Source organism: Engraulis encrasicolus, chromosome 6 (genome assembly GCF_034702125.1).
Source record: "Engraulis encrasicolus isolate BLACKSEA-1 chromosome 6, IST_EnEncr_1.0, whole genome shotgun sequence".
In the NCBI taxonomy this organism is placed as follows: domain Eukaryota; kingdom Metazoa; phylum Chordata; class Actinopteri; order Clupeiformes; family Engraulidae; genus Engraulis; species Engraulis encrasicolus.
In genome coordinates, this window is record NC_085862.1 from 49,617,680 (window position 1) to 49,627,679 (window position 10,000).

The following is a 10,000-nucleotide window of genomic DNA, read 5'->3' on the forward strand; positions in this document are numbered from 1 at the left end:
AATGCAACCTTGGAAAAAAAAATCTTAACAAATTCAAAAATCAACAACAGCTTGCATCGATTCTAAACTGCATGTGGCCCCCAGCATTTTGAAATGTGGGCATGAGTGGCTGGGTAGACGGTGCCAATGCATGTTGAAATGGGTGCATGGTTGGCTGGGTAGACGGGTCAATGACGTTTCACACACACACACACACACACACACACAGCATACACACACACACACACACACACACACACACACACACACACACACACACACACACACACACACACACACACACACACACACACACACACACACACACACACACACACACACACACACACAGGCCAAGAGGCCATTCATCCACTCACTTGTCCTCGACGCCGGTGGCTCCGAGCAGCTCCAGGTCCTTCTCGATGAAGGTGAATACATCAGCCAGCCGCTCTTCCCGCTGCTGCAGGGCCGTGCGCGCCTCGTGGAGACGCCGGTCCACATCACGGTACTCCTCCGCACTGAAGTGACGCCACGCCACCACCAGCGTCCGCAGACCCTTCTGAACACCGCAACACCAACACACATGCACACACGTTAGTACACACTGACACACATGCTGTGTCTCCGATGGCACACTTGTGCACTTCAGGCACTATGTTTCAATGTGTATGGCCTGTTGGTTACGCATTGAAACATAGCGCCCGAATTGCAGAACACAAATACAGAGACCGACATTAGGCACGCACGCACGCACGCACGCACGCACGCACGCACGCACGCACGCACGCACACACACCAAATGCATCTGTCACACTTTGGTCTTCTTTTTGAAGTTGGTGATAAATGCAGCAGTTGACAAATTATCCATTAACTGATGGATTCATGCAACTCCAGCCTAATTATCATTATGGCCATCATTATGGTCATTTCAATCATTAAAAAAATATGATTTCAGAGTTGCAGCAGAACTTGGACTTCATGGTGTGTTTTGTTGTCTGTGGTATCTGAATTGTGAGCTTGTTCTGTTTCACAGCTCTGAATCTCACCGGCTCTGAATCTGCCACCATTTCTCAGGCCAAGACGCATTCACTCAGACTGGCAGTCAATATAATACACCACGGTGGCCCGCCATTTGTCAGTCCATGAAAGTTGCTGCAATGTCCACTAAAGACTAAAATATTCATGTGGTCTGGGCTGGTGTGTCAACATCAATATCTAACAGTTATAACTTTTCTGACTATAACCGAATAGAAAAGCAATTGCACATTTTTCAGAAAAGGTGAGCATGCGGGTTGATGGTTTATGGTTAAGATGAAGGGCAGTGTTTCCTGCTGAACAATTGTTGCTCAGGGCGGGTGTCTGTATCAATGCAATGTTGTGCATTTTCAGAAGAAATATGATATGAAAACACCCAAAAATAAAAAGTTTATGGATACAAACAACAACTTAGATTAAACTCCATTCACAACACAACATATATATATATATTTTTTTTTTTCAGAGGACCTAGTGTAGGTGGGAGATGCTGGCTGTCTAGACTGGATTGGCATCATTCATCAGTAAAATCTATTAAATCTGAGCATTACTGCTTTGAACGCTTTGTTATTTGTTGCAGAGATGAAGCCATCATCAACAATGATCTTCACTGCTGTCTGCATGTATAATTTAATACATCACATAAGACAGTGGCCACCACTCTAGCTTTCAATCTGCCCACTCGATCTCATTCTCTTAAAGGGACACTGTGTGAGATTTTTTAGTTGTTTATTTCCAGAATTCATGCTGCCCATTCACTAATGTTACCTTTTTCATGAATACTTACCACCAGCATCAAATTCTAAGTATTCATTATGACTGGAAAAATTGCACTTTTCATACATGAAAAGGAGGATCTTGTCCATAGTCTGCCACTTTGAATTTCCAAAAATAGCCATTTTTAGCTGCAAAAATGACATTATTTGGACCGTACTAGAAAATGTTTGTTTATTACTTAGTAAACTTTCATGTAAAGATCAAATTTGGCAATAGGCAGCCCAGTTTCAATAAGCAGCTTAGTTGCAGTACCTTTTTTGACCATTTCCTGCACAGTGTCCCTTTAACAAGTGTATCACTTCAGATAGGACAATTCATTAATCTAACCATCTACTGGCTGTGGGTATCAGTAGTCATGCCATCACACTTGATAAAGCATATTGGCAGAATACATCTATCAAGATTCTTATTCATACAAGGATTCTTAATTCATTCATTCAGTATTCACTCAAACATGCAGTTTTCGAATTCCAAAACATTAAGCCACACCAGAGCTTAGAATTTAGAACTTTCGCCAAACTCCATGAAGTAGCCCAGTTCTTCTCAACTGAACTTGTTAAATGGCAGGATACACAAATGCATTAATGTCTCACCAGTGCAAACTCGTCGACATGCACTCTGGTCTTCTCCAGCTCCCCACTCTTGATGAAGGGCAGAATGGCGGACTCTGCCCCTTTGGTAAACATTACTTTCTCCCCTGATGAGAGACGACAAAAAGTCACAGTCGTCACATTTAGTTATTCTGCATATCTATAATGCTGTAAATGATGACTAAATATACCAAGTGAGCCAAAACGAAACACAACCAACAACCATATTCTACATTTTAAGTTAACAGGGCTTGGTATTCTATTGTGTCTCGTATTGTGTGTATGTAGGGAAGATTTTTAGACATACAATACAGTGTTGGAACTTGGGCCTCCAGGTGGAAGTTACAACAATGGCTACTACTTCTCTAGTTACTAGAATAGTGCGTTTCCCATGAGTGGACATACCTGAGGGTGTCTCTAAAATGACACTCATTCTTCTTCTGTTTGCATCAAACTCCAACACATGGAGCAGTTTGTACCTGTGGAGAAATGGGCAAAAGCTTAAACACACCAGCGGAAAACCTGAACTACGGAAGTCATGAATGAGACAAGGAAAAGCAATTCTTGCCTTTCAGATTTCCCAAACGTCTTGATTTCCATGTATTCTCCCTTGCTCCCAATGAATGTCACCCCCATCCTGAAAAAAAAGAAAACAAGCATGACCCAAACAGCTAGTCCAGCTTCAAAATAGCCCTGTTTATATTGGTGCTTGAACTTAAAGGGACAGTTTGGTCAATTTCAACATGCAGATGTAATGCTCACACTACCCTGGACTTGTCAGTGCCTGAGATTTTTTTTTCTTCTTCTTCAGCCGTTTCCGAGATCCTGGTCATTGTAATGGGGGCAGCTCTTTGTTTACATTTCAAAAAAACATTTTTATTAATTCCCCAAAACATCCAAAAGGTTATAAAACATCAGCAGACAACTAGCAAACAGCAGTACCTTTTGGGAAAATATTTGGAGTTGGCCTATGTTTCATTTTTTAAAAATGTAAACAAACGCTGCCCCCATTAGAATTGCTCATATCTCGGAAAGGGCTGAGCCGGAAAATGTGGCATCACCAGGTACTGACAAGTCCAGGGTAGCGTGAGCAATACAACAGCATATTGAAATTGACCAAACTGTCCCTTTAAACCCAGTCCCAGTAGGCATTTACGTATACTGGTCTGAGCAAGGCCAAAAACCAAGCTATTACATAGCACCAAGCTGTAAACCAACAGTTTATAAAACGCTGTTATGTTACTTGCCGTCATAGGAACAGCTGGCGGGGGCGCCATACAATAAATCTGGTTCAAGTCTGACCCAAGGTCATTTTCCTGATCTTTTCCCCCATCTCTCTCTCTCCCATTCATTTCCTGCAAACCTTTTTCACTGTCCTATCCATACATGGCCAATCTTTTTAAAGAGAGTTGACACCTTTTGGTGGCCTCGACGAGTGCTTTTTCGTCGGGTGAGGAGGCGAAGTACTCCATTTGTGAGAAGCCGTTTCCCGTGTGGGCGAAGGGGTCTCCGAAGCCGCCGTCCCCCTGGTCATAGCTGATCTGGACCGTGTGGCACAGTGACACGGCTTTCAGGAACAGCTCTTCCTCACGGATCTGAGTGTGCCAGAAGAACAAAAAACACAAACATGATGAATAATAAAGACATTAAAGCTATCCTCAAGTCATCAAGCGATCCTCAGCAGGTACGCTTCCTTCTTTGAACCGCGGGTCTTCTCAAGATGTCCCTTTCACCATTAGAACACCTGAGGGGAGTTTCAGGCATGAGCTCCAACAGACACCAACTCTCACCATTTCATTTTCAACTTCTGCTTTTGCCCATCCAAAGAGCACCTCAAAGAGCACCTTCTTTGCGTCCAGGAAGTGCTCTTACAACAAATCATGTCTCAGTTCTTGTTTACAAGCGTAATGAGGACTTCGAGTTACTTTATCTGCACAAAACAGTGGAGAAAACGTATCACAACATTATGGCTGAAGTGAGCACAAAAAGCTTCATTGGATGTTTATGCATGCCTCTATTTCTGTTGTTTCTGACTGCACGTACATGCGTATGTTTTTGTGTGTGTGTGTTCATGTGTATACATATCCGTATCTGTATGGTTGTGCATGTGTTCATGTGCACGCATATCTGATTGTCTGTATCTGTGTGGGTGGTGTGCGTCTTCATGTGTATGCATGCATGCATGCATGTACATGTTCATGTGTATGTGTGCATGCATGCATGTACATGTTCATGTGTATGTGTGCATGTACTGTATGTTCATGAGCAGTGGCGTAGATGCCAAGGGATGCCAGGCATCCCCTAATTCCCCCAACAACAGCTTTAATATCCGTTAATCATTAAAACATTCTGTCTATCGAGTCTCCTATTTTAATATTTCCCACTCTCGTCACTCTCTGTGAGTATTTCCCAGCTGGGGAAATAGCGCCCCACCCCCTCTCATTGGGTAACCATCTGGTGAAACAAAGTACTACACGTCTCTCGATGCTAAAAAAAAAAACTGGTGCCAACGCGAGTTGGCAGCCATACATTTCTGGAGTTTTGAAAAAAACGAATGCTTGACCATTAATATTGCTCAAAATTGGTCACGAGATAAATCATCTCGCCCGTCTATGATTTGCCAAGGAGGGAAACGGATCATACTTCAGGATCGGCAGCCACTTCACCTGCCTGTTGAAACTACATTGAACAGACTACGGGCAAAATAGTCACAGTTAAAGTGCGCATAGAACTAGACAGCCGATGGCTCCCAATGTCAAGGCAGGCAATGCATAAAATGGATTTAACATACCGACAGGATTTTCACATGGACACATATAGGTCTACGTTCAGGATGACTTCTACAACGGTAGACACACTTGCTTTATTGTTTCAGAAAGGTAGATTATGAACAAGCCACCTAACGTTTTGTGACGCTAGCTTTGTTTTTAGCTTTGTTGCTCGCTGCTTGTTAGCTCTTGCTATTTTGCCAATAAGCTATGGTGATTATTAGTAGTGTTGCACCGATACCGATACCAGTATCGGTGGATCGGCACTAAAATGGTGGTATCGGTATCGGTGAGTACCAACAAATAGAGCACCGATACCATTTACAGGTGCTTGTATGACACTTAAACAGCCTTGAAATTAGTTATTTCATAGAGGTATTTAAAAAGCATAAAAAGTTTTGCTGGATTCACTTTGTATTAGTCTTTTTCCTGTTTCACAAAGGTAGGCAGCAGCCTGACACAGCCATGCAATGATTTTACATTCAAGTAGTATGCACTACAGCCCTTCATATACATTTCAAATAGGGTGGTATCGGTATCGGTATGGTATCGGTATCGGCCGATACGGCACAGCAAGGTATCGGGTATCGGTATCGGGGCCAAAAAATGGTATCGGTGCAACACTAATTATTAGATGGCATAATGTGCCACCAGGTCATAAATATAGGCCTACACATCATGCCACTTCTCTGTGCTCTGTTGTGCTCTGTTTCAACCATGTGCATCAGGGTTATTTTTCAATGGGTTTTGTTTTAGCATGTTTGCGCTGGAAATCGCCATACATCTGGCAACCATAGAGAGGTCGCACACATAACATTTGACATTCGATACAAGACGTGCACGACTCAGAGCAGCCGGTTGAACCTAGTCATCAGTAGAAGTCAAGTGGTCAGTCAGTGCATGGTGTCCGGTGTCTGTCTGTGTTATTGCATTCTGTTCTGTGGGGCATTTGAACTGGCCCTTAAGGATGAGACTGAATTGTGTTTAGGGGGCTTGTGGAGCATCTGGTGTCGTGCGTAAAGTGCAAATTCTTGCGGTGTTGCTTGTCACTATTCCAACTCTGAACAGACATAGTATTTTTCTTGTTATTTATTTCTTAACAAAAGTAGTCGCACGCATGATCAAGAGCTGTAGCTGCGCTCGTGGTGTGCTGTCCAAAACAGACTAGACCTCTCCTTCCCGTGCTTCGCAGCAGTTCTGGGCAGTGCAATGCCTTCCTGGTTCGCAAACAACGCGTCTCATAAATTATACCTTATTGATTTTATTCTCATGACCAAACTTTCTGCCTTGCTTGTTGTCCCAGCCAGCCGGCGCTACTGGTTAATAATAATGTAATATTATAATATTATATATAATTATATTATATTATATTATTTATTTTTTTTGTTCTCCCTGGCTTTCTCGGAAAAATAACGCACGCCACGCTACTGTTCATGTGTGTGTGTGTGTGTGTGTGTGTGTGTGTGTGTGTGTGTGTGTGTGTGTGTGTGTGTGTGTGTGCGTGTGCGTGTGCGTGCGTGTGTGTGTGTGTGCATGCGTGTGTGTGTGTGTGCATGCGTGTGTATGCGTGTGCATATGCATGTTCATGAATGTGTGTGTGTGGATGTCCACATGTGTGTGTCCTACCAGGCGAGGCATGGATCCGTCTGGAGAGTCGTCGGTGAGTCCCTCGGGGACCAGCTTGCCGTTGATCTCCTGGTACTTGATCCCGTTTATGGAGCATTCCCGGAACTGCATCTCGTTTTCTGTAAGCGTGCCGGTTTTATCCGTAAACACGTATTCCACCTGGGAACACAGTATATGGGGTGAGGGGGCGAAGGGGGAAGGGAGGGATCTGACCTTGAGTATTAACGCGGTCACAGACAAGGTCATTTGATGCTTGTAGGAATACAGAAAATCAATAGCGGTCTCTCTAGAGACTTGGACCAAGAAATCAAACATGCAAGACCACACATCTAGTGAACATCATGCAAGAATGGTCCTGTGACTATGCTTGACCAGCAGTGTGATGAGTCAATTCCACTTAATCTGTGTACAAGATGTTCTTTTGCAACACACTCCAATCTCTCTTTCTCTCTCCGTCACTCTCTCTCTCTCTCACACACACACACACACACACACACACACACACACACACACACACACACACACACACACACACACACACACACACACACACACACACACACACACACACACACACACACACACACACGCACACACACGCACACACTAACCTTCCCAAGGTCCTCATTGACAGCTACAGTATTGACTAGTACCTGGCCCCCCCATACACACGCACAGACACAGACGCACAGACGCACACAAACAGACAGACACACACACACAAACAAACAGACAGACACACACACACAAACAAACAGACAGACACACACACACAAACAAACAGACAGACACACACACACACACAGAAAGACACACACACACACACACACACACACACACACACACACACACACACACACACACACACACACACACACACACACACACACACACACACACACACACACACACACACACACGCATACACACAGACACACGATACACAGCCACACACCTACCTGTCCCAGCTCTTCGTTGAGGTCTGAGGTATTGACTTGTGCCTTCTGGTCGCTCTCTTCGTGGTACAGGTCCAGATCCCAGCCAATGAAAAAGGAGCCCAGGAACTTCTGCATCTCCACGGTGACGTAGAGGGATATGGGGATGATGAAGTTATACAGCACCAGGAAGGCCAGGAAATCCGAGATGAACTTCAGAATCTGAAAGGAGAAATATTTCATGAGGGGCAGGGGAGTAGTGGTGAGGAGAGAGAGAGAGAGAGAGAGAGAGAGAGAGAGAGAGAGAGAGAGAGAGAGAGAGAGAGAGAGAGAGAGAGAGAGAGAGAGAGAGAGAGAGAGAGAGAGAGAGAGAGAGTTTGTGAGTATAGGTGGGAATACTTTTATGGTCTATGTCAGGGGTGCCCAACCAGTCGATCGCGAGCTACCAGTCGATTTCGAGGGGAGTGGCAGTCGATCGCGAGACATGTGAAGGGGAAAATATTGTCTTTCAAAAGTAGGCTATGTAGCAAGCTGCTGTTAGGCCTACTGTATTGGTTAGATAATTAGTCCCACGGTAACACAGAATGAGGGGAAAGCATTAGGAAGTGACCGTCAGGGTATTGCATTTGATTCATGTGTGCACATGTAACATCGGGTCAGTAACAGAACACCAATGCGTTGACGCGGCGATGTGCGAGAATCTTCGTCCAAATCGCTAGTCGACTCGCATGCATCATCGCTAACTGCGTTTACATCGCGTGCCGCGTGTAAGGGAAATGTTAGTTGCTGACATCATGTATGGAATTCACTTCAATTTGTGCTGTTTCTTGCTCCAGTTGTTGACAAAACGATTGGCCAAACTCACAATAGAAAGCCTTTGCTGTGCTACTTTTCCAGAGAGCTGGAAAAAAAACCTTCATAGAAGAAGTCATTCTTAACAGGGGGGTTAACCAATCCAATGAGTTCTCTCATCTCTCTCTCTCTCTCAAAGTAAAGTGAACTTAACTAGCCTACTATTTACCCATAACAAATGGTGAATTTCTGAGCCCTTTTTAATTTGTAGAAGGCATGATGCTTCATCATATTTTAGAAATAGGGCCTTTGTGCCTGCATTTTATATACCAAATGTTTATCATTTTGAAATTGTTTCAGTTGTTTATGACTTGTGTATGACTGAAATTATCTCTGCATAGGCTACTGTCAGTGCTGCAATTGCTTTGTAAGCATAGGCTATTCAACACACTTTAAAAATATACTGAAAATATACGGCCAATCCATAGTAGCCTACTAAAAACATTTTGTTCATAATAATGGTGATTAATAAATGGTGATCTTAAATTTTCACACCGACATCCTTAAATTTGACTTGGTAGATCACGGCAGACCGTCAACTTCAAAAGTAGATCTCGATTAAAAAAAGGTTGGGCACCCCTGGTCTATGTTATGTTTATGTTCTCTTATGGGCCTGTGATAACATTTTGAATCACAAATTATTAAGCTTGTGTGGTCTGTGCAATGAAGCCAAAGGGAAGTCTCCACTGGATGATTCTCCAATGGAAAAACATATAGCACTCTTAAAATGACCAGATGGGAGAAAGCTTTACATAGACACAAAAGGAAGCTACTACCGAGCCCTTGAAATGACATTGGAGATTAAAAAAACCCCAGAAACTTTCACGTGTGCACCAGAAACTCTCGCGGGCAGACCTGAAACTGTAGTTTCTGGTGTGCAGTGGCACGAGAACGTTTCTGGTGGGCACAAGAATGTTTCTGGTGCACATAACAAACCCGTGGGTTTTTTTTCCTCTCACACATCATTTTAAGGGCTCCATAGGCTACCGATGAGATGAGAGAAAAACAAACAAATTAAATAAAGACATTGAACAAAAAAAACTGAAATGAGGAATAAAGTGTGAGACCTGGCTGCTGTTGCGCTCCTGCTCTGTCTTCTGGTTGTAGAAGGGCTCGTTCCACTTGTCTTCAGCCTGCCAAGCGTACTTCAGGATGGTGCTGAGGATGGCCTCGAACAGCAGGATGCCCAGGTAGATGATGAGGAATGTGTTCATGGACCTGCAGGAAAAACACAACACAAGCGTTGATACATCCAACTTAGTGCTTCTCAAGAACGGGGGGCGGTATAGCCCCCTAGGCCAGGGATTCTTAACCATTGGGCCACAACCTCCAGGGCCGCAGTCAATCATAAACCTGCCGGCGCCCCCCTCAGTATGATAAAAAAAACTAAACAATAGACTAATGCCCCACAATGGCAACCAAGCACCACCCCCTATAA

At 43.9% G+C, this 10,000-nt stretch overlaps 1 protein-coding gene across 2 annotated transcripts in view; it reads right to left on the reverse strand.

The window, feature by feature from the left end:
• atp11b (ATPase phospholipid transporting 11B) overlaps nucleotides 1-10,000 on the reverse strand; it is a 72,847-nt gene that overhangs the window by 34,704 nt on the left and 28,143 nt on the right. For both annotated transcript variants that reach the window (XM_063201854.1, XM_063201853.1), the window contains exons 11-18: nucleotides 9,630-9,780; nucleotides 7,735-7,932; nucleotides 6,776-6,934; nucleotides 3,798-3,976; nucleotides 2,950-3,018; nucleotides 2,787-2,860; nucleotides 2,385-2,488; nucleotides 357-538 (exon numbers count right to left, since the gene is read on the reverse strand). In XM_063201854.1, the coding sequence (XP_063057924.1) occupies nucleotides 357-538; nucleotides 2,385-2,488; nucleotides 2,787-2,860; nucleotides 2,950-3,018; nucleotides 3,798-3,976; nucleotides 6,776-6,934; nucleotides 7,735-7,932; nucleotides 9,630-9,780 (1,116 nt within the window). The remainder of the gene's footprint in view (nucleotides 1-356; nucleotides 539-2,384; nucleotides 2,489-2,786; nucleotides 2,861-2,949; nucleotides 3,019-3,797; nucleotides 3,977-6,775; nucleotides 6,935-7,734; nucleotides 7,933-9,629; nucleotides 9,781-10,000) is intronic.